The sequence below is a fragment of the Rhinoderma darwinii genome, unplaced genomic scaffold (genome assembly GCF_050947455.1).
Source record: "Rhinoderma darwinii isolate aRhiDar2 unplaced genomic scaffold, aRhiDar2.hap1 Scaffold_69, whole genome shotgun sequence".
Classification (NCBI taxonomy): domain Eukaryota; kingdom Metazoa; phylum Chordata; class Amphibia; order Anura; family Rhinodermatidae; genus Rhinoderma; species Rhinoderma darwinii.
In genome coordinates, this window is record NW_027464249.1 from 1,985,063 (window position 1) to 2,009,534 (window position 24,472).

Sequence of the window (24,472 nt, forward strand, 5' to 3'; positions counted from 1 at the left end):
CCGCAAAAATCACAAATGAGAAGAAAAAAAAAGGCACTTTTTTAAATTTATAAAAAAGTTTAGACTTACCCCGGCCGTAGTCCTGGTGACGCGATCCTCTATTCTTAGCGCAGCTCGGCCTCCTGTCATGACGTTTCATCCCATGTGACCGCTTATTTGGTGCAGTGAAAATCACGCGCGTTGCACGGACGTATTACACGTTCGTCTGAATAAGCCCTAACAATAAGGCCCAGTTCACAGAGTTTTTGGGCCTTGATATTGACTCGGACACTGCGTCAGAATCAGCACCAAAAAACTTCCAAAACCGCCTCCAATTGATTTAATCTGAAATCAATGGGAGCCAGTCGCGGAAAAAAGGAAAAGCAGCACGTCCTTTCTTGCCGCGGTTCCGCCTCTGACCTCCCATCGAAATCAATGGGAGGCAGGAAATGCATTTTTCGCTGCGTTTTTGTCTGCTGTCCTCAATCGCCGCTGGCAAAAAACGCAGCAAAAAAAGCGGCAAGATAGTGTGGGCAGGTCAAAATCTGCCTCAAAATTCTGTAAGGAATTTTTTCTGCCTGCAAAATACTCTGTGTGAACAGGGCCATACATAAACAGCACTTTCAGACACTTTACTCACTGTGTCTGAAGAGCTGCTCCCACTCCAGTCTTCTTCAGATGATGTCTTCGGTCCAGACGTCCAGTCCTTCACCTCCAGCCAGGCTCCAGGTAAGTTGTGTCCATGTGTGTGTCCGCGGCTGCGCGCGCTTCGTTCGCGGGCGGTCTCGAGTGCGGGCTTTCGTGGGTGCGTGCTCGCGGACGCTTGCGAGTGCGCACGGGCGGGATTTCCTTTGTGCGCGCGATCGGTCGCGCGCGCGCGGGCGGGCGGTTCGACGGCCCCCATGACAAGAGGGGGGCCCGCAGCTCACGACATTCTGTGGTGAAAAAAATGGGCCCCATTGCAGGGGCCCGTTTTTTTCTACTAATGGCAAGTCGCGGCAGCTGCCGGGCCCCCCTTTCAATTAGGTTTGGCCGGGCCCCTCACACCAGTACCCCTAATACCCCCCTGATGGCGGCCCTGGCCTTGTGGATATGTTGTATTACATTTTGAATCTTGTTGGCAGCACATCTCCTATTTACACAGGTAGATGTGCTGCCGGGAAGCGACCATTTTTCTTGCTGCGTAAAGGATGCAATCAGCTATCAAACAATTGCTTTTACTACTATACAGGGTCATTTTGCAGCAATTTACCACCCAAATCAGTAAGGTCATGGGAATAATCACAGCAGCAGGGAAGAAATGTGCTGATCTTATGAAAGAGTGACTTCAATGGCCAAAAAGCAATTGAATTGTGCTTAAAGCTGGATGATATTAGCCGACTGGTGACAATGTCAGCATAGCCAGTAGATTGCTGGAAATGTGTGCGCTGCTGTATAAGTGGTGACATAACCTACTCTATTAGGGTGATGGAGACACGGTCTGCTCTGCTGGTGGGGTGGTAACAAAGTCTGCTCCGCTGGTGGAAGGGTGGCTTAGCCTACTTTGCTGGTAGAGAGTTGACCAATTTATTTTCTCAAATAATATTTATAAGTCCATTTTCAGTAAAAAAAATGTATATCCACTATCAAAAGTCATATCCGATACTATTTGTAAAATCCAATAAAAAGTCCATATCCAGTAAAAAAAAATGTCATGTTTGTCTAATGTCCATATCCAGTATAAACATGTGTTTGCCCCTGTGGCTCACTAGGTGCGATTCTCTGAGATCTTCCTTCTTCTCACCAGGTTCTTTAGGTGTCAAATACTGGAATAGAATATCCTCATTAGCGCTCCTATTAGGCCAAGACTGGAGAAAGTCTAAAATCTTTAAAGAGAACCTTTCACCTGCCCATACATGTGAATATGAGTGCAGAAGGTAATAGGCAGTGCTGCACAAACCTTCTCTTACTTTACGTTTTTTTTCTATCCTCCTCCGTTATTTAGATATCGGTGCCGTTATATTTGGCGCCCAATATGTAAACAACCCCCTGAACAGTCAATGGGGTGTGTTACTTATCACTGTGATACTGTCCAATCAGCTATGGACAGTGTCACAGCGGCTTCCCCCATTGTTTGACAAAAGCCGCCGCCACGTAGCAGAAGTTGAGACAAAGAATGTGAATTCTTCTTCTGTGATGTGGCGGTGGGAGTATTGTCGGCAGTGACTTCGTAGCTTTGCGCACATGCGTGCGAGCACGCACTTTCTCACTCATCAGTTCTAGGCAGACAAGGACGACTTGACTGTGTGATCTCGCTGCCGACGATACTCCTGCGATTATTGGCATGATTTTCACTAAAGCGCTGCCCAACTGCGGCATTTTGCTGCAATTGTTGAAGAAAACACCGAAAAAAATTATAATATGACTTCAATGTGTGAACACACCCGAATCAGTCAGGTCATGGGGATAATCACAGCAGCAGGGGAGAAATGTACTGATCTTGTGAAAGAGTAAATTCAATGGCCAAAAGCAAACTAAGATAAATAATTAGACACACAAATTGAATTGTGCTTAAAGTTGGATGTTATTAGCCGACTGGTGACAATGTCAGCGTAGCCAGTAGACTGTTGGAAATGCGTCGCTACTGGTGTGATGGTGACATAGCCGCTTTATTGGTGTGATGGATGCACAGTTTGCTCTGCTGGTGGTATTATAACACAGTCTGCTCTGCTGGTGGAGGGTTGGCTTAGATTGCTCTGCTGGTGGTGATGACCCAAATCATAGTTGAAATTCCATATTCAGTAAAAAGTCATATCCGGTAGTATAAGTCATATCCGGTAGTATAAATCATATCCGGTAGTATAAGTCATATCCGGTAGTATAAGTCATATCCGATAGTATAAGTCATATCCAGTAGTATAAGTCATATCCGATTGTAATTGTCAAATCCGGTAAAAAGTCCATATATAGTAAATCTTGTCATGTCCATATAAAATCCATGTCCGGTAGTAATAGTCATTTGCCTCTGTGGCTCACTAGGTGCGATTCTCTGAGATCTTCTTCTTCCAACCAGGTTTTTTAGTTGCTAAATCCTGTAGGTTGAACATCCTTGATGGCGCTCCTATTATGCCGAGACTGGAGACAGAACAGAAAAGAGTATGAGGTGAAGAGCTCGTATCTGCTTTCACATGCTTGGCACATACACAATCCATATGTGGGATATTACTTCTATACCCGAACCTATCACAGTCTTGCATAACCCCCCCCCCCACCCACACATTTCTGATAAAGAAAAGAGGGAGAGCACTTTGCAGTTTGTTTAATGTCCCATGGCAAGTCTCTTAAAATGTGGCCCTTCCTAGTAACTACCATATTTATATATGAATACAGTGCCACATAGTACCTGGACAGAGAGTGCTGCACAGTGCCCAGATTAAATGGGAAACAACTGACCAGATAGTGCCCATCAAGTCCACACACTGCAGCTAGTACATAAAGTGCCAAGTTAGGGCTATACATTGGCTAATGTCTTCTATTTTGCCAAAACATAGTGCCTCATAAAGCCAAACAGTACCCACACAGTGTCATACTTGCTTACACAGTTCAAAATACTGCCCAAACTGCCATACTGTGCCCACATAATTATGCAATACCTATGTAGCACCGTAATGGGCCCAAATGGTGCCACCATCATACCAGTGTCAACAGTGTTATACTAGCCTACATAATCAAACCTTGCCCGCATAGTGGAAAACCGTTCCGAGATGCCATACTTATTCACATATTCTGATAGTGCCCAAATAGCGCCAAACAATGCCCACTCTGTGGAAAAGGCAAGGGGACTCCCGGGAAAACATTAAAATCTTGGACTGCATAGATGGGATCTCTTACTGCGAAACATGATGGCACAAGGCCCAAATTCATACATTAATATAACAGAATTAAAGACCCCAGACAAAATATGTGGATAAAAAAGGCTGCAATTTTTTTATTAAGGGTTACCAAAAGATATTGATACTTGAATCAATAAGATAAATACTTGAACCAAATAAATAATTAAAACCATTATAAATTAAAAATCACAATAATAATAATAAACCAGTTTAAAACTCAATCCACCCAGCAATAGCTGGAAGACAAAAACCCCATCAATAAGACATTGCGACAAGCAGAAATTAAATAAATTGGGAGGGAGAGTGGGGACCCTGGTCCTAGGAAATCTGGAACTGACAGAAACAGCGGGAAAGCTGGGTTTTTTAAAGCAAAATCTTCCCGCCTTCAGACTGAACGGCCAATCAGCGACAAAGTCCAGGTGCTGGGCAGAAGAATAGACGCTTCCAAGAATCTCCCCAGTAATTAGACAACCAATCAGCGACAGTAACCTGGTGCTGGGCAGAATATCAGAATCTTCTGGAAAAGGTAGGTAAGTACCAACTGCAAGTTATAAGGGAAAAGAAGGGGGGGGACCAAACCACCTAACAAAAATATAATAATTAAATGAACCAGCAATAAATTCGTAACATGAATGCCCCTATCAATACTGCTCTGGGGGGGCCCTAAGCTAGGACTATTTCTTGACCAACGTTCAGCAATAATGTGTTGTACCTCTCTTCTGCAGATGGTGTTGTCTTCTTCCTATATTCAAACACGTTCCTCATTGGTTCCAGTTTGGTGTGGGAAAGTACTGTCCAGAATATCCTGTGCAGCTCCTTCTCTATAGACTCCAGCTTTTTACGCTTCAGAGTCACCCAAGCCACTTTGACACTGAAGCTGTATAAACACTGCAAAGAAACAAACACACTCGATGTAAGAAATAAGGAAAGCGCCAGCGCCTTGTCCCCAGCAGAACGTGACGACCTCAGTTCAACATATCTTAGAATATAAATTCAATGCCGTTACCTCAAAGAATCTGCGGAGCCTCCTTGTAGCTGATGCTTTGCTCCTGGAACACGAAGACAGGAAAAATACAATGAGCTCTGAGTTTTGAGGTATGACCAGAAACGTGTGTGACCCATAGCAACACTGCAAGGGGCAGAGCGCCCATGAGGACATTACGGCAGCCAGTGACAGCATGACATTGACAGATACAGGCACATAAATACAGACACACAGGCACATAATTACACAGACAGGAACATATACAAATACATTAAAGGCACATATATACAAGCACAAAGATACATTCACATTCAGACCCATATACACCCACACAGGCACATATATACACTATACGGATAATGTAGTATATGTTACCTGCAGTCCTATGTAATACTACACATAACACAGTAATAACTCTCTGAGTACAGATAATGTAGTATAGGTTACCTGCAGTCCTATGTAATACCACCGATAACACAGTAATAACTCTCTGAATACAGATAATGTAGTAGATGTTACTTGCAGTCCTATGTAACACCACAGATAACACAGTAATAACTCTCTGAGTACAGATAATGTAGTAGATGTTAACTGCAGTCCTATGTAACACCACAGATAACAAACACACTCTGATAACTATACCCACACATATATAAAAACACACAGAGGCATACATATATACACACCAACAGAAACATATATACACATACCGGAACATATACACACACAAACACAGAGACACATATACACACATAGACAATTACCATCTCTCCTTGCTGACAGGCTGTAATGTCCGTGGCTGCGGGCTGTCAGCTCCAGTCCCCTCCTGACAGCCGCAGCCACGAGTCGGCAAGCGCTGGCCCCAGCCTCCTCCTCAGGAGACGCCAGTGCTCGCATCCACTCACCTCAGCCGGATCCCGTAGAGTGCACACGCACGCTCGTGCCCGCTCTTAAAGGAGCAGCGTGTGCACCGGACCTTTTGACGAACTTTGACCCGTGAGTACCCTGGACTATAAGAGGGGTCCAGCCCCCTGCTTCGATGCCTGAGCGCTGCTGTTGTTGTTCCCCAGTTTGTCTATGTGATGGCCTCCTAGTGTGTTACCTTTTCCTGTACCTGTTCCAGTTCCTGTACTTGTTCCTGTTCCTGTCCCTAGCATTTCAAACCACCCTGGTCGAGCACTGTGCTGTGCCAAAGTCGTGTTGTGCTGTATCCATGTCTGACCTGCTTCACCTCGCCTGACCTGCTGCCTATTCCTAGCCGAGCCTGCCTTGTTGCTGTCTGAGCTGCCACAGGTCCCTTTACGAACTATAGACATTCACCTGCACTCTCTAGGCCAGCTGCCTTACCGCCTAGGAGGTACGGCCCAGTAAGTCCACAGACCCTTCGTGACACAGACTCACAGGCTTCTTGCAGGATGGGCTGTGGGCGGAGCTTCCTCCTCTGCTCTTGTTTCCTTCATGTGTAAGGAGGAGCAGAGGATAGAGCAGAGGCAGAACCCAGTGGCGCCCCCTGCATGCTGGGAGGGTGTAGCACCCTGTGCACTTGCACAGGTTTCACACCCCTAAGGCCGGCCCTGATTACAGGCCATCATAATTGGCAGCCTGTGTTTTATGGGTAAATGTAAAAAATTTGAAATTCTTCATAGCTGTGCAAGATTTTTTTTATTGGGTCCCGGTACATCCCCCCCCCCCCCCTCTTGTATAGGGAACAGTTCTGATATTAACATTATTACTATTCTATAGTCTAATCATTAGAGTGTCTTCACACAGTGCCGTTTTGCATAGTTTTTTTGCCAGGTGGCCGAAAATCACATAGATAAACGCATGCCTTTTTAGCGTGATTTGTCGCGATTTTGCAAATGTGTTTTTTGTCCACGCAGTAAGAAAACGTGGCAAAACCGCACTGTGTGAATATATTCCTAAATGCCAAAACATAAGACACCACATTTTGAGTAAATTCTCAAAAGATAACATACTTTTCAAATGCCATGTGGTGCTGCTCCTTTATTTCTTGTCCAATATTAAGGGCAGAGTATCTGACAGTGAGATGTCTCAGTGCTGCTTCTGATCTCTTCTCTAGATCTGACTTCTCTGCCAGTTTTTCTGGAGGTCTCCGGCTCCTAGAAACACAAACAAGCAGCATTGTAAGAAAAGCCTTTATAGAGGGGGTGAGGATCCATCCCAGCATTATGGATAATAGGATCTCTTCCCCTTTTTTTTTGGTGACATTTTCAAATAATTCAGCTCTACATGACCAGATTTTTGGGATAAGTTCACACGTAGAAGATTTCTGCAGCAAATCTGCTGACAATTGTAGGGAAATCTGCAGTGGCAAATCCGCACCAAATCATGTGGATCTCCCTGCTGTGGGTGTCAAATGCTACTACAATTACTTCCCCTGGCGTTCCCTTGGCAACGCTTTTCTGCCGGTCTTTGTAGACCCGCCTTCCAGAGTTGTCACATGTGACTGCCGCAGCCTGCGATTGGCTGCAGCAGTTACGTGTCGTCACGACACGTCATCGCTAGAGGCCGGATGTACACAGACCAACGGGGACAGGAAAGCATTAGGGCAGATACAGACGAACGTTGCGCTTTTGCGCGCGCAAACAATGCAGCGTTTTGCGTGCGCAAAAACCATTTGACAGCTGCGTGTGTCATCCGTGTATGATGCGCGGCTGCGGGATTCTTGTGCAGCCGCCATCATAGAGATGAGGCTAGTCGACGCCCGTCACTGTCCAAGGTGCTGAAAGAGCTAACTCTTTCAGCACCCTCGACAGTGAATGCCGAACACAATATCGAAAAACCTGTTAAAAATAAAGAAAAAGTTTGTACTTACCGAGAACTTCCCGGCCGTTGCCTTGGTGACGCGTCCTTGGTGACGCGTCCTTGGTGACGCGCCTCTCTTGACATCGGGCCCCACCTCCCTGGATGACGCGCCAGTCCATGTGACCGCTGCAGCCTGTGCTTGGCCTGTGATTGTCTGTCACTTGGACTGAATTGTCATCCCGGGAGGTCAGACTGGAGGAAGAAGCCGGGAGTTTTCGGTAAGTCAGAACTTCGTTTTTTTTTTACAGGTTCATGTATATTGGGATCGGAAGTCACTGTCCATGGTGCTGAAACAGTTTAACTCTTTCAGCACCATAGACAGTGACTGTCTCCTGATGTCGCGGACCGGAAAATTTTTTGCCGGGTTCGGCCAAAACGAGTTCGGCCGAACCCGGTGAAGTTTGGTTCGGTTGGCCGGGTTCGCTCATCTCCAAGACACTCCGTTTGGATGCTTGGAAACAGAAAAGCACGTGGTGCTTTTCTGTTTACATTCATCTTTTTGACAGCTGGTGCGCTGTTTCAGTCGGTTCGCACGGAAGTGCTTCGGTGCGACCTGCGTGGTTTTCACGCACCCATTGACTTCAATGGGTGCGTGATGCGCGAAATACGCAGAGTTATTGAACCTGTCGCGCTTTTTGCGCAGCGAACAAACGCTGCGCAAAAAGCACGGACTGTCTGTACTGCCCCATAGACTTGTATTGGGCTATGCGTGGCGCGTGAAAACCACGCGGCCCGCACGGACCGAATACACGCTCGTGTGAATCCCCCCTTACTACAGGAGATGAATATATATAATTTTTTAACATATTGAACTATCTAAACTTTCACATTTTGCTGCGAATCCACAGGTAATCCACAGCAACATGTGCAACACTAGGATTTACTTGCAAATTTCTTCTTCCCCATTGAATTTAATCAGGAAAACAGCAACAAACATGTGTACTTCCACAGCAGAAGTTGACATGCTGCACATTTATAAATAAGCACCGAAAATCAATTTCTGTGCAGAAAATGTCAGCAGCATGTAGATCAGATTTCTAAAAAATCTCATCTACTTTGCTGCTAATGCAAATCCGGACAGAAAATCTGCAGCAACCTGTTACTTGTGAACGTGACAAACACTTACGGCAGTAGAGATTTTGGCCTTTTGTCTTGTGATTGTTTCATTAGAAAACAATACATGTAATAATTCACAGCCACTAGGAAATCATCAAGTTCCTTGGATCTAAATAAAAATTAAAATAGTTGATGTAAGACACTAAATATGAAGAACCTAATTTTTGAGAACCAGTGATGACAGAAAGAGGAGGTTTTGTCCATAGTAACCAATCAGGATGGTCTTTGGTATGGGAAGTCAGAGGTCGCCCCTCTACAACACAGTCAGTCAACCATCGGTCACTGCAGATTTCACCGTCAACCCTAAATCAGAATTACAACAATTGTTTCTATCCCATTACCGCCCCTCACCAGCCATACAGTCCAAGGAACAGTGGAAAAGTTATCTGGGGGTTCTGTACACACACTTCTTATTCTGAGTGGATAAAGCTGAGGTGGGAATTTCTCGGGTAGCCCATACACCAAGTAATAATATGAAGAGAAGCCTAAAACAAGACTCCACCTCATATTCTTGGATCTTTTATGTCACTGATCAGATCTGTTGAGCAAGTTATGGCTAAAAATATAGTAGAGTGAAATTTTAGACGAGTGTTCCAACAGACAGTCACTCCGGGAATTTATCCAGATCCAGATCATAGGTTATATCGATATATATATATATATATATATATATATATATATATATATATCGGAGAGAAGTAAGAGACACATACATTGCTAGTAAGCTCAAAAATACTCCTCTGAGGTTTATTGCCAAAAACAATTACAATAATATCTTTCAAAAGGGGAATAGGCTTGATTTCAACCAATCCTTCATAAAAGGAAGCAGGGCAGGGGATGGTATAAAATAATAAACTATCAGTTACTCAACCACTGAAGTAACATTCCCTCTGGCACTATGGTCCTGTTCTCGACCGCTCCAGTCCCAGAAGCTCCTGCAGCAGTCACATGCTGTTCATCGTTCATGTGCAGCTGCAGCCAATCATTTGCATCAGCCTTTACTAATGAGCAGCACGTGACTGCTGCAGGAGCTTACCGGATTAAAGCGGTGAAGAACAGGACCTCAGTGCTGGAGCGGGGGGGGGGGGGGCACTGTAGAGGTTGAATACCTGCTAGTTTATTATTTTATACCATTGCCTGCCCTACTGTATTTTAAATACTCCCGGATAACTATTCTAAGGTTCTCAGGATCGCTGATCCAGGGGTGGAATTACTTTTTGTGACCTGTGTAGCTGCACAGGGGCCGAGTAGGTAAGAGGGCCTAGTAGCCATATAAAAAAAAAATCGAAGAACAAGGGGCCCAAATATTGTTCCTGCTCAGGAGCCCTCTGCTGTTTGTGTCCGCCCTGCACTGATCTATAGGTCAATGAGAATAGAATATTTTGCCAGTTTTGTAGAAGCGACATACCCGAAGACGGAGGCAAAATCACATGTGAAACACAGACGTTCCTGTTCTTCCATCAAGGTTAAAGCCATTCCTGGAAGAGAATGGACAAGTAAGATGGATCTGCTGTTTACCCAGTTAATTGATAGAAAATTAATGGGTCTTTTACGGGTTTCAGGGAAATACACTTGTCCCCTCAACAAAGTCTTGATGGAACAGACACATGGTGCATAAGTCACATGGATAATACTCACTCTTGACGTCTTTCAGAGTCTCCAGTTCAGGTTTCCTCTTCAATGGAAGGGTCTTTTCAGGAGATTTATCTCCTGGTCCCCATCTAACGTAAGAGTATAATAGTAAAATAATCTCTTACTGTCTCTTTAAGACTAAGTGAATTATACATAGAATGTGATTTCTCAGCTATAACACATATACACTTTTACAAGCTGCAGTATCTGATGTTACAACTCCTAATAATCCAATGTAGATTTCTGTTTGTTGCATTTATGTATGACTATACTCAAATTACCTGCCCGACGGGGTCTCCTCAAGTGGGACTGACTTTCCCGTCATCAGGGTCTGCTTGGGGCCCATTAATTTGCTGCTGCTGCTATTGCTGCTGAGGGGGGGCAGCTTGCTCAACTGCACATTGCTGTACCTAAAGTAACAGTATAAGAGAAGAGTTTTACAGGTATTTATAAGAGACTATATAAGCATCACCTAGATATGGTGGTGGCGTGACACAGGGCAAGTAGGGGACTGGGTCCCAGCGGTGGGATTGGGGATCCCACCAATCTTAATCTGGCCCTGAAAAGAACCCTGAATAACCCTTGTGGTGACATTCTGCAGCTTAAAATACTTGTCCAGTATTATGTAACTAAAGCTGAATATGTTTAGGATTGCCTAAACTGTTACATCCCATCAGTTGTGTGAGTAGCACTAGTGTCAGACTAGGCTTAAAGGGGGTTTCCAGTCCCATAAAATGAATTGCCTATTCTCAGTATAGGCCATCAATATGTGATCTGTCAGGGTCCGACTCCCGGCACCCCCACCGATCAGCTGTTTTGAAGGCGCCGCAGGGCCCACTGCTCGTACTGTGAATCGGTGGAGGTGCCAGGTGTCGGATCCCTACGGATCACATATTGATGGCCTATCCTGAGGATAGTCCATCAATTTAAACCCCTTTAAGCCCTCTGAATGTAACAAGAAAGAACGTGTAAACTTTTGTTAAGGGCTTTCTACATGGGCAGATGATCGGCTGAACGACCGATCATTGCCCAGTGTAAAAATGGCAACGATCAGCTAACAAACCAGCAAACGCTTGTTGTTGTTGGCTGATCGCATCTTTTATGCAGTCAAAAGAATCATCATTTGGTGGCAGCACATCTTCCTGTGGAAACAAGGGATGTGCTGCCGACAAAATGGAAACTGTATGGGGATGAAGTATTGTATATTGTATCAACGCTTGTTCATACCACAAGATGTTTGATTTATTTAAATGTTTTAAAAGAGCGCAGATCAACATATTATTATCAGTGCTTGTAGCCGGCAGGAAATCTGCCCGTGTAAAAGGACCTTTACTCCGCTAATCCAACTGCAGTATCTGATGATACATCTAATAATCCGCTGTAGATTTCTGTTTGTTGCATTTATGTATGACGACCTTATGTAACTACCTGTCTGACGGTTTCTCCTGAAGCCGGACTGACTTCACCGTCATCAGGGTCTCCTTGGAGCCCATGAATTTGCTGCTGCTGAGAGGGGGCATCTTTTTCATCTGCACATTGCTGTACCTAAAGTAATAGTATAAGAGAAGAGTTTTACAGGTATTTATAAGAGACTATATAAGCATCTGATGTAAGCGTTTATTGCTAGAACAGACCTATATGAACTCTGAAGTGTCTTTAAGGGTCTCGACCTGCAGACTGAGGACTATAGGCTGCCTTGTCATCCTGGTCAAGAGTACCAGCATTTTAAGTGCCCCTGACATGTCTGCTAGGGGTCATAAATGGTTAACCTAGGGAGCACTAGTGACTTATTATCTTGGAGAATAATTCCCACCATAAATGTATTGATGAAGGATGCCGGACCCTCATTACAGATTAAAGGAACTTTCTTGTACTTTCTGCCAGTGACATGTAATAAATGACATCTAATAGAAAAGTGAAATTCCTGTAATATAAAGATCATCCATACTGAGAAACCGGGACATTCCCAAGCCAACCAAGCAAATAACAAGTACCATTAACCCCTTTCCTCCACAGCCACTTCTCATTTTTTCCATTTTTGTTTTTTCCTCCCCAATTTCGAAAAGCCATAAGTTTTTGATTTTCCTATCGATATAGCCGTATTAGGGCTTGTTTTTTGCGGGACGAATTGTAGGTTTTTAGGCACCATTTATTATATGATATGATGTACTGGGAAACTGGAAAAAAACGTCTTTGTGGAGTAGAAAGGGGGAAAAAAAAGACCTGTGATTCCTCCATTGCTTTTTGGGTTTCATGTTTACAGCGTTCTCCATGCAGTAAAATTGACATCTTAAATTTATTCTGCAGGTCAGTACGATTACGGCAAAACCAAAATGATATAGTTGTTTTTAAGTTTTACTGCTTTTAAAAAAACAAAACGTAATTGTTAAAAATAAAAAAAAATTGTGTCACCATATTTTGAGAGCCATAACGTTTTTATCTTTCCGTCAATTGAGCAGCTAAGGCTATGTTCACACGGAGTATTTTGGGGGAGGAATATCTGCCTCAAAATTCCGTTTGGAACTTTGAGGCAGATATTCCTCTCCCTGCACGCCGATTTTCGCGGCGATTATCGCGCCGTTCTTCGCCCGCGGCCATTGAGCGCCGCGGGCATAAAACAGCGAGAAATACGCTTTCTCCTGCCTCCCATTGAAGTCAATGGGAGGTCAGAGGCGGAAGCGCCCGAAGATAGGGCATGTCGCTTCTTTTTCCCGCGAGGCAGTTTTACTGCTCGCGGGAAAAAGACGCCGTCGCCTCCCATTGAAATCAATGGGAGGCGTTCTCGGGCCGTTTTTGCCGAGTTTTGCGACGCGGTTTCCGCGTCAAAAAACTTTGCAAAATACCCCGTGTGAACATAGCCTAAAAGGGCATGTTTTTTTGCAGGATGAGCTCCAGTTTTTGTTGGTACATAAAACCTTTTGATCAGTTTTTATTTCAATTTTTGTGGGAGATGAGATGAACAAAAAGCAGCGATTCAGTCGTTTTTGTTTTCTTGTTTTACTGCGTTCACGGTGCAGGTTAAATACTTTTACAGACGCAGCGATACCGGTTATATTAATTTTTTTTACATTGCTTTTGGAGGAAAATTGGTAAAGGGAAGTTTTTTAAACTCTTAATTTTTTTTATGTATATAAGAGAACCTTTATTTAACTTTTTTGTATTGGTCCCCCTAGAGGGCTTGAACCAGTGATGTTTGGATCGCGTCCATGATATACTGCAATGTTACTGTATTGCAGCACATTATGTTCTTTTCAGGCTCGTATTTATAGGAAAACAAAAATGTCAGGTCTTGGGGCCTTCATTAGGCCCATAGGCTGATATAACAATCATTAGCACCCCGCTTTTTCATCAAGAGGGGGCAAAAAGAAATCGGAGGGGACGCCCCCTTATTCTAATGGCTTAGATGTAGCGGTTGCTATTGACCCTGGCATCTAAGGGGTTAAGCGAGCGGGATCCTGTTAGTTACTGTAAAGATTTGGGTGTAACATACAGCCATCACGCTCATTTTATGAAGTGTGCTCAGCTCGTGAGCCTGCAATACACCACCCCACCTGGCCTCCATTATAAATATACGGTGGAAGTTGGGAAGGGGTTAAAGGGGAGCTCCATCTTTGAAGACACTTTAGCTGAGACATAAATTAGAAAATTGCCTCAAAGCAAATACCTAATATAAACCTATTAACTGAATAAAAATAATAGAGAATGAGAGCTAATAATCTTTATTGAATCTTTCTACTGTCTGAAACAGAAATCCTGGAGACTGTGGAGTCTGTTCTTACCTTGAGAACTCAAGTGCTTTTTTCTCATCGTTCCAGAGAAATCCTTCCGGACAAAGTTTTCTTATCTGAAGATAAAATGAAGTTTAAACTTAAGATCTAGTCTCAGACTAAAAATCTATTTACTTGAGGGGAACCAATAATGAGGTTAGGAAGTGAAAGGGTTAAAACTAGACAATACTTGATATAATGGTAAGGAGTATAAAGTATGGTGGATCAGTGCTCAGCACTATTGCCTTACAGCACGTGTTCCTAGGAACAATTACAAGAAACATCTGCCGATGCAATCTTCATAGTTTTGCTACGGCTAATACATTTTCTGAAATAATGTAGAAATTGTGGTATAGATGAGGGTATACATGGAGCAAATGACATCATTTCCCCTGGGTTTCATGTATTACAGGGGGTGGGGCTGGAGGATTAGGTTATTTACCTTCTCCATGGTTTTGGAATAGATAAGACTGAGGAAATCACATGGAATCTTATCTTAAGAAGTCTGTTGCCAAGCAACTAGTCTATAGTGACATTCAGTGGGCGGAGCAACGGAACTGTATGTGGGTGGGGCACAGCAATCTAAACTGTAGCTAGAAGTAGGGACAGGCAATGTGGGCGTGGCAAAGCATAGTAGTGCCCACAATAAACTCATGACGGGGCATACATGGAAAATATAGGACCCCAGAACACAACACTAAATGGCCTCACAAAAATCAGTTGTGTTGGTGGAGCCGGGATGTATACTAAAACATTAATCTTATTTCTAAATATTACAGTGTTACACACCCCAGAAGGACAGGCATTGCCCATGTTGTTCCACCTCCACAGTTCCTTTACCTCTAGTAATATAACAACAGTAAGCATGTAGTATATATAATATATACTGCTGGATTCATGATGTGTAAACATTGCTGCCCTTATACTATGCAGACTGCTCCAATGATGTCATATACAGTCAGGGCCGCCATCAGGGATTTCAGGGCCCCCTACAGCTAAATTTTCTGGGCCCCCCTACCGTGGCACCGCCTGTTAACGGTACTCCGTCCAGCACTATATCATGGTACCCAGGGCCGCCATCAGGGGGGGTATTAGGGGTACTGATGTGAGAGGCCCGGCCAAACCCAATTGAAAGGGGGGCACGGCAAACTGCCGCGACTTGCCTTTGGTAGAAAAAAAACAGGCCCCTGCAATGGGGCCCGTTTTTTTCACCAAAAGAATGTCATGAGCTGCGGGCCCTCCTTTCAATTAGGTTTGGCCGGGCCTCTCACATCAGTACCCCTAATACCCCCCCTGATGACGGCCCTGGGTAGCATGGGGGTCGTCATGGGGGCCGTCAAACACCGCTGCCCGTGCGACCGATCGCGCATGCGCCCTGGCGACCGCCTGGAATCGCGCACCGAATTTTTAGGCAGATTTTGACCTGCCCACACTATCTTGCCGCGTTTTTTGCCCGCTGGCGATTGAGGACAGCAGACAAAAAACGCAGCGAAAAATGCATTTTCTGCCTCCCATTGATTTCAATGGGAGGTCAGAGGCAGAACCGCGGCAAGAAAGGACGTGCTGCTTTTTCTTTTTTCCGCGACTGACTCCCATTGATTTCAGATTAAATCAATGGGAGGCGGTTTTGGACGTTTTTTGGTGCTGATTCTGACGCAGTGTCCGAGTCAATATCAAGGCCCAAAAACTCTGTGAACTGGGCCTTATTGTTAGGGCTTATTCAGACGAACATGTAATACGTCCGTGCAACGCGCGTGATTTTCACGCGCCTCGCACGGACCTATGTTACTCTATGGGGCTGTGCAGACTGTCAGTGATTTTCACGCAGCGTGAGTCCGCTGCGTAAAACTCACCACATGTCCGATATTTGTGCATTGTTCGCGCATCACGCACCCATTGAACTCAATGGGTGCGTGAAAATCCTGCCCAAAACTTCCGCAGCCGTATAAACTATGAATGAAAACAGAAAAGTACCACGTGCTACAAACAGAGTGTCATAATGATGGCGGCTGCGCGAAAATCACGCAGCCGTGCATCATGCGCTGCTGACACACGGAGCTGTTATGGACCTTTTGCAAAACGCACGCTCGTGTAAATCCGGCCTTAGGGCAGATTCACACGAACGTTGCGTTTTTGCGCACGCAAACAACGCGGCGTTTTGCGAGCGCAAAAACCATTTGACAGCTGCGTGTGTCATGCGTGTCTGATGCGCGGCTGCGTGATTTTCGCGCAGCCGGCATCATAGAGATGAGGCTTGTCGATGCCCGTCACTGTCCAAGGTGCTGAAAGAGCTAAATCTTTCAGCACCCTCGACAGTGAATGCCGAACACAACAGCGAAAAACATGTAAAAAAAAAGATAAAGTTCCTACTTACCGAGAACTTCCCGGCCGTTGCCTTGGTGACGCGTCCTTGGTGACGCGTCCATGGTGACGCGCCTCTCTTGACATCGGGCCCCACCTCCCTGGATGACGCGGCAGTCCAAGTGACCGCTGCAGCCTGTGATTGGCTGCAGCCTGTGCTTGGCCTGTGATTGGCTGGAGCTGTCACTTGAACTGAAGTGTCATCCCGGGAGGTCGGACTGCAGGAAGGAGACAGGAGTAATCGGTAAGTTAGAACTTCGTTTTTTTTTTACAGGTTCATGTATTTTGGGATCACAAGTCACTGTCCATGGTGCTGAAACAGTTTAACTCTTTCAGCACCATGCACAGTGAATGTCTCCCGACGTCGCGGACCGGAAATTTTTTGGCCGGGTTCGGCCAAAACGAGTTTGGCCGAACCCGGTGAAGTTAGCTTCGGTTGTCGGGGTTCGCTCCTCGCAAAGACACTCCGTTTGGATGCTTGGAAACAGAAAAGCACGTGGTGCTTTTCTGTTTCCATTCATCCTTTTGACAGCTGTTGCGCAAACACGCAGTTCGCACGGAAGTGCTTCCGTGCGACATGCGTGGTTTTCACGCACCCATTGACTTCAATGGGTGCGTGATGCGTGAAATACGCAGAGTTATTGAACCTGTCGCGTATTTTGCGCAGCGAGCAAACGCTGCGCAAAATACACGGACTGTGTGTACTGCCCCATAGACTTCTATAGGGCATTGCGTGCCGCGCGAAAACCACGCGCCCTACACGCTGCCAAATCACGCTCGTGTGAATCCCCCCTTAGGGTAGGAACGCACTAGGCATGAACACTGCGGATTTTATGCAACACATTTTATTGTGGAACATCCGCAGCGTATCACAGTCGCAGCCGAGTGGATGAGATTTGAACAAATCTCATCCACACGCTGCAAAAAAAAATGGACCTGCAGTGTGGCTTTTTAAGTCGCAGCATGTCAATGTATTCTGTGGAATCGCTGCTCCTCTGTTGCGGAAATGCTGCGGTTCTGCCGCAAAAATCACAAATGAGAAGAAAAAAAAAGGCACTTTTTTAAATTTATAAAAAAGTTTAGACTTACCCCGGCCGTAGTCCTGGTGACGCGATCCTCTATTCTTAGCGCAGCTCGGCCTCCTGTCATGACGTTTCATCCCATGTGACCGCTTATTTGGTGCAGTGAAAATCACGCGCGTTGCACGGACGTATTACACGTTCGTCTGAATAAGCCCTAACAATAAGGCCCAGTTCACAGAGTTTTTGGGCCTTGATATTGACTCGGACACTGCGTCAGAATCAGCACCAAAAAACTTCCAAAACCGCCTCCAATTGATTTAATCTGAAATCAATGGGAGCCAGTCGCGGAAAAAAGGAAAAGCAGCACGTCCTTTCTTGCCGCGGTTCCGCCTCTGACCTCCCATCGAAATCAATGGGAGGCAGAAAATGCATTTTTCGCTGCGTTTTTGTCTGCTGTCCTCAATCGCCGCTGGCAAAAAACGCAGCAAAAAAAGCGGCAAGATAGTGTGGGCAGGTCAAAATCTGCCTCAAAATTCTGTAAGGAATTTTTTCTGCCTGCAAAATACTCTGTGTGAACAGGGCCATACATAAACAGCACTTTCAGACACTTTACTCACTGTGTCTGAAGAGCTGCTCCCACTCCAGTCTTCTTCAGATGATGTCTTCGGTCCAGACGTCCAGTCCTTCACCTCCAGCCAGGCTCCAGGTAAGTTGTGTCCATGTGTGTGTCCGCGGCTGCGCGCGCTTCGTTCGCGGGCGGTCTCGAGTGCGGGCTTTCGTGGGTGCGTGCTCGCGGACGCTTGTGAGTGCGCACGGGCGGGATTTCCTTTGTGCGCGCGATCGGTCGCGCGCGCGCGGGCGGTTCGACGGCCCCCATGACAAGAAGGGGGCCCGCAGCTCACGACATTCTGTGGTGAAAAAAATGGGCCCCATTGCAGGGGCCCGTTTTTTTCTACTAATGGCAAGTCGCGGCAGTTGCCGGGCCCCCCTTTCAATTAGGTTTGGCCGGGCCCCTCACACCAGTACCCCTAATACCCCCCTGATGGCGGCCCTGTATACAGTAAGGATCGCCCATGCTAAACCCTAGAGACTCCATTACTCCTAATCCCAAAATAAAAAAAACATACACAGCATATCATCATAAAACATTTTTGTGGCTTATGCCAACTTTATTGACCAAAATTTAATATACAACAAAGGGGAGCCCAATATCATCACTGCACTGCACTCCAGGAGCCGGGACCCACGTGCCCCTGGCACCCCACCTCTTAATGCGGGCAAGTCCGCCTACCGTGGCCAGCCCTGTCTGCCTGCCACAGTAACCCCGCCTAGGGAGCCGCCAGTCCATATGTTGCCCTTCTGGTCGCCCCCCAGCATATGATCCTGGGTTCAAATTCCATATTATTTCAGCTATTTTATAAAACAGCTGAGCTGTTTTGAAGGGACCACAGCGCTCGTACGTGCGCTGCTTCCCCTTAAATTCTTATTGCTCACTGTGAATCTTTGACATGCATCTAAATAAATACAGACCCCCGACAAGACCCGCTAAATAAATACAGACCCCAGACCAGACTTCCTTAACCCCTTAAAGGCAGCCAATTGTGAGCTTGAGGACAAAACTATTTTTTTATGTTTCTTTTTTGCATCCCGGCGCTCATAACTTTTTTTTTTTTAGTTTGACGTAGTTGTATGATACATTGTGTTTTTTTGCAGGACGTGTTATACTTTATGTTGGTGCTAGTTTTTCGTACATTTATATTATCAATACATTTATATTCATTTTCATTTTGGAAAAAATGCAGAAAAAAAAGTGTTTCCGCTTTTTATTAGTTTTTTTTTATCACTGATCATTATAAATGATACCATAAATTTGTTGTGCAGGTTGTTACGTTCATGACAATACCAAATATGTGTGTATTATTTTATGTTTTGGGACTTATATTTAATAAAGTTTATTTATTGTAATAAATGTGCATTTGTGTGTATTTTTTTTTTTTACAAAGTTTTTTTATTTAACATTACATTTTTTTCATTACTTTTTAATTTTATTTTTTTAATCCCATAGGGGGATTTTTAATTTTTATTTTTGAACTGGCATTTATTTATATCTCTTTCTTTATAGTGGTTCTAAGCTCAGTTTTTCCTGATGCAAAGCTCCAAATCTCTTGCATAGACATAGATTTATAACATAATATGCTGGATACCTGCAGCCAGCTACCACTAGAAAAAGCTTAGGAGCTAACTGCGTACTGTTAGGCCTTGTTCACACAGTGCAGATTTGATGCAGATTTTGCATTTATTTCTTAAGCTAAAAACCAGAATTGGATCCAGGAGAGCAGACCCATGAGGCCTTTCTTTATACATTTCTTCTGTTCAGGTTCCATTCCTGGCTTTGGCTTAAAAAACACATGCAAAGTCTGCGTCAAATCTGCACTGTGTGGACAAGGCCTAACACATTGAACTCAATGATAATACAGTATGCAGTTAGCTCTAATGCTCCCTCTAGTGGCGGCACCAGGCTGCCAGCATGTTATGTTTAAACCTTTGTTTATGCAGGGGATTTGGAGCTCTGTATCAGAAAAGCGAAGTTGAAACCGCTATAAAGATATATTGAGAAATTAATCTGCACAGAATTTTGGACATAAAAACTACAAAATTACAAAACACAGAGATCTACTTTAAAGCATTTGGTAATGGTGTTTTTCATGTGCCAGCTATTTTAGCTCTAGTCTGCCAAAATTCTTAGTGCGTACTGTTCTAAGGAGCAGAATGCTGAGCATCATGATACTTTATTGGATGTGTAGTCCATGTCACCAGAATCAAACCAACTGGAATTTTTATGGGGGGGCAAGAGCTCATAAGACCTTTTTACAATGAAAGTGAAGAACTCCCAAAGTGAATCCGCTTCAATGCAAACTACGTGACCTGTAATTCTCTAAAAGTTCCCAGAATCCTGGAAAGTACTGAAGCTTTTAATTTTATTTCCAAAAATGGCAAGGCCGTATTTATATGCTGCAAATGGACCCCGACCAATGGTAAGGAGCCAAAACTGAAAATAAAAAACGGGAGGGGTTTATTAATAATGTCATAAAATTAATAATTCTATAAGACAGTGAAAATGGTTCAAATTGCACTAAATAAATAAAAATGTCACGTATAGCTGCTGTACTTTGCATCAACATTTTGCACCAAAACAAAATGGCACACGCTGTTCATAAAATTGGTGCATTTTACCTACACTTCTTAGCCACGCCCCTTCAAGGGAGGTGCATAAAGTGTCCAAAATATATAATAAATTTGGCCTACGCCGTGTACTCCACTTTTTACTTAAGAATCCTAGGGCAATTTGTTTGGTAAATTTTACCCCACAGTCTTTTAAAAAAATGCGTCCAAACTCTAATTTAACAGAGGGAGATTCGATGTTTAGAAGCATATAGCAGCTACAAGGAGCATCAGTCACTCTGGAGGACCCGGCATTACATGAACAGGGGAGTATAACACTTGCTGCTGGAGTCCTCCATTGTTAACTGCTGATCGCTGTAATTCCCAGCAGTTGGACGCCCTGTAGTCAGCTTATGATTTTGGGACCCTTCTAACAAAAAGGGATTGTCCAAAATAGACAATCAGTTTATAACCATAAGATCAAGATACATTTATCTATTTTAGAGAGAGACTGTTGGTAGAACAGGCATGTGGAAACGAGGGTATCTTTCCATTGTCCTACAAAGGCACTAATTGCTCCCACCAATCTATACCCCTAACTGCTTGTCAGGGGTGGAGGGGGCACAACATACAGTGGTGAATTATAATATGGCCGGTTTGGGCCTGGGGCCTGAGGCTCCTGTGGGGCCCATGGCCACTCAAAGTGCCCATCACCTAATCAGCCACAACTAATCAAATAAATAACGCCCGATAAAACTTTTGAACTTTTGAAAACGACGCGTAAAATGACACCTTGTGGGAACAGAACACCGTAAATCCCATTGCAAGCAATGGGCAGATGTTTGGAGGCGTAATGGAGCCGTTTTTTTAGTCGTAATTCGAGCCGTAAACGGCCCAAATTACGTCTGAAACCACTGCGTGTGAACATACCCTAACAGTTACCTTTAAACCATCCTGCCTAAATGGACAGATCTAGAATGGAATCCAGTGCTATAGGGGTGGTTCTCCAAACATGATGCCCAGAAAGGTCAAATCACTAGACAATAGAAAATGCTTCATAAACACTTGGACGATGCTGACTCTATAGCTACACATACGAAATGGAAATGAGATATTCCAAGCTTATTCTATAACACTACATTAAACGCTCAGGATTATGCCTATAAGTTTTTACCATCTACAAGATTCAGGGAGATGAGACACAACATTAGGCACCAAACATATCTCATACCTCTCTAAGGCTTCCAGATAGGCATATTGACCCACCGTCAACCCCAGACACCAACCTGTTCCATTGTCTCTGTGCCTGCCCAAGAATACAAATATTTTGGCACAAAGGATCTTCTTACACATCAACCCAATTACTACAAACTTGATTAGAATGGGAGCCCCAAACCTTTTGGAAAAACTATCTTTCCTCCTAAAGATGGATTGGACGGATACTGCCCTCCACAAAAAACAACGCACACAACATTTTTTTGATACCTGGGAAGTTTTATTGCTCAGTTGCCACTGAATGTTAAACAGCAGATACATGATAATTTCCAGTACATTATTTGGTTCCAGAATCAGATTCTCTTAGGCTCTGCACCGCTCTTAGGCTCTGCATCGGTGGGATTATTGACCACAACTCAGACCCAATGGAGGTGATGGAGGGTTCCGCATATTTCCTAATCAAGCTGCAATTTCATTATACCAGACATTGGCTAATGTATACTTGCAAAGGAAAAGGAAGGAGAATAACTCCAATAAGAGGAGATGTCACCTGTTAGTCACAGGATTTAAAAAGTTATTGGCTCTCTTGACATGTCTGTTTTAGTATATATTTGTATTCCCTATGAGATAACAATTTTAGAGCATCTTTTTTGGAACTCTGTGGTGTACCCTACCTATGTTATTACTCCTGGAAATGTATGAATAAGGCTTGGGCTACATGGAGATTTTTTTGCAAAAAATGTACTTTAACTATAGAGATACAGCTGTAGTACAAAGTAATACAATTAGTTGCTTGCAATATTGTGGCCTGCCGCTGTCACTAAAGTTACTTTTACACAAGCAGATATTCTGCCCGTTATACAAGCGCTGGGCAACAATACATCATATCAATCGGCACTCAGTTGCTCCATTAATACAGAGAAATAATCACAAGTGTGGGGATGAACGATTGTTAATACGATTGTTAATATGATTGTTTGTCCCTATACATTTTGAATATTGTACCAAAATAGAAACACTATAAGTCAAATATAAAATACTAATTATTATTTCATTAATTCTAAAAGATTACATACAATATGAATTAAAAAATTAATCTACACAGATAAAACAGGCAGGACACCAACCTCGAGACTTAGCATGACGGGTTAGTATGTCGCTCTATATCATTGGAATTGTTTGCACTTCGCACTTTATATTGTGAGTTGGGAACTTTAAGAGCAGCGTTGCACTACAGTGCTTAGTATATATTTAATCCTTTTGGGGACTAATGACAGTCTCTGTAGAATATTTCCTTCGTAGGATGCACAACATTTGATATTTGCTCGGCACTATGCACTTTGAGGGTATGTTCACACGATGAGAGGCATTTACATGTGAAAAGACAGACTGTTAACAGCTGCCTCGTTTCACACGTAAATGCTCCTCCTCGCATTTTGCGAGCCGTCTGAGACGCTCGTAAATCTTGAGCTGTGCTTCATTGAGTTCAATGAAGAACAGCTCAAATTACGTGGCAAAGAAGTGCCCTGCACTTCTTTGCCGAGGCAGTCCATTTACGCGTCGTCGTTTGACAGCTGTCAAACGACGACGCGTAAATTACAGGTCGTCTGCACAGTACGTCGGCAAACCCATTCAAATGAATGGGCAGATGTTTGCCGACGTATTGTAGTCCTATTTTCAGGCGTAAAACGAGGCATAATACGCCTCGTTTACGCCTGAAAATAGGTCGTGTGAACCCAGCCTTATATTGTGCTTTCCATACCATGCATTTTGTAATATACCAACATTGAATATCTATGTAATATTCTTCTTGCTTGGCGATGCTTCTTTCATCTGTGTAGATTCATTTTTTAATTTATATTGTATGTAATATTTTAGAATTGATGGAATAAAAATGAGTATTTTATATTTGACTTCTAGACTCAGTGTTCTCCATTTTGGTACTATATATAATGAGTACAGTCATGTCACCTTAGGGAATTAATAATGTAAAATGGTGCATATGTATGCCTTGTGCATATGTTGTATTACATTTTGAATCTTGTTGGCAGCACATCTCCTATTTACACAGGTAGATGTGCTGCCGGGAAGCGACCATTTTTCTTGCCGCGTAAAGGATGCAATCAGCTGACAAACAATTGCTTTTACTACTATACAGGGTAATTCAGATTTATCAATCATTCCAGAAAAGGCCAAACAATGTCCCTGGCGTCCTATGCCAACCTCTGTCTATTATAGACAGGGCAGCCATCAGGAATTTCTGGGCCCCATACAGCCAAGATGTCTGGGGCCCCCCTCCATTACCGGGGGTGGGCAACGGAAATTGTGGTACTCACGTGGGTATTTTCGTGCGGCAAATCTGCAGTGTAATACAGGACCAGCAAAGTAAATGAGATCAAGAAATCTCATTTACATGTCGCATTTTCTGCACAAAAACTGACCTGCGGTGCGTATTTGAAAATATGATACATGTCTCTTTATCTTGCGTTTCCGCTTGCGAATTGTTTCTGACTAGTTTAAAAATAAAATAAAAAT

The 24,472-nt window shown here is 43.9% G+C and overlaps 1 protein-coding gene across 2 annotated transcripts in view; it reads right to left on the bottom strand.

Annotated features, from left to right (window-relative positions):
- Nucleotides 1-2,523: 2,523 nt before the first annotated feature.
- Nucleotides 2,524-24,472, bottom strand: part of LOC142728758 (protein phosphatase 1 regulatory subunit 36-like) — a 70,738-nt gene continuing 48,789 nt past the window's right edge. The window contains exons 1-11 of one of the 2 annotated variants that reach the window (XM_075849135.1): nt 14,620-14,708; nt 14,190-14,254; nt 11,839-11,955; nt 10,692-10,820; nt 10,417-10,499; nt 10,187-10,256; nt 8,789-8,887; nt 6,813-6,956; nt 4,858-4,900; nt 4,564-4,739; nt 2,524-3,093 (exon numbers count right to left, since the gene is read on the bottom strand). In XM_075849135.1, the coding sequence (XP_075705250.1) occupies nt 2,994-3,093; nt 4,564-4,739; nt 4,858-4,900; nt 6,813-6,956; nt 8,789-8,887; nt 10,187-10,256; nt 10,417-10,499; nt 10,692-10,820; nt 11,839-11,955; nt 14,190-14,254; nt 14,620-14,628 (1,035 nt within the window). In that variant the 5' untranslated portion in view covers nt 14,629-14,708 and the 3' untranslated portion in view covers nt 2,524-2,993. Of the gene's footprint in view, nt 3,094-4,563; nt 4,740-4,857; nt 4,901-6,812; nt 6,957-8,788; nt 8,888-10,186; nt 10,257-10,416; nt 10,500-10,691; nt 10,821-11,838; nt 11,956-14,189; nt 14,255-14,619; nt 14,709-24,472 lie in introns of those variants that run through there. The other variant, XM_075849136.1, reaches the window with a different exon arrangement.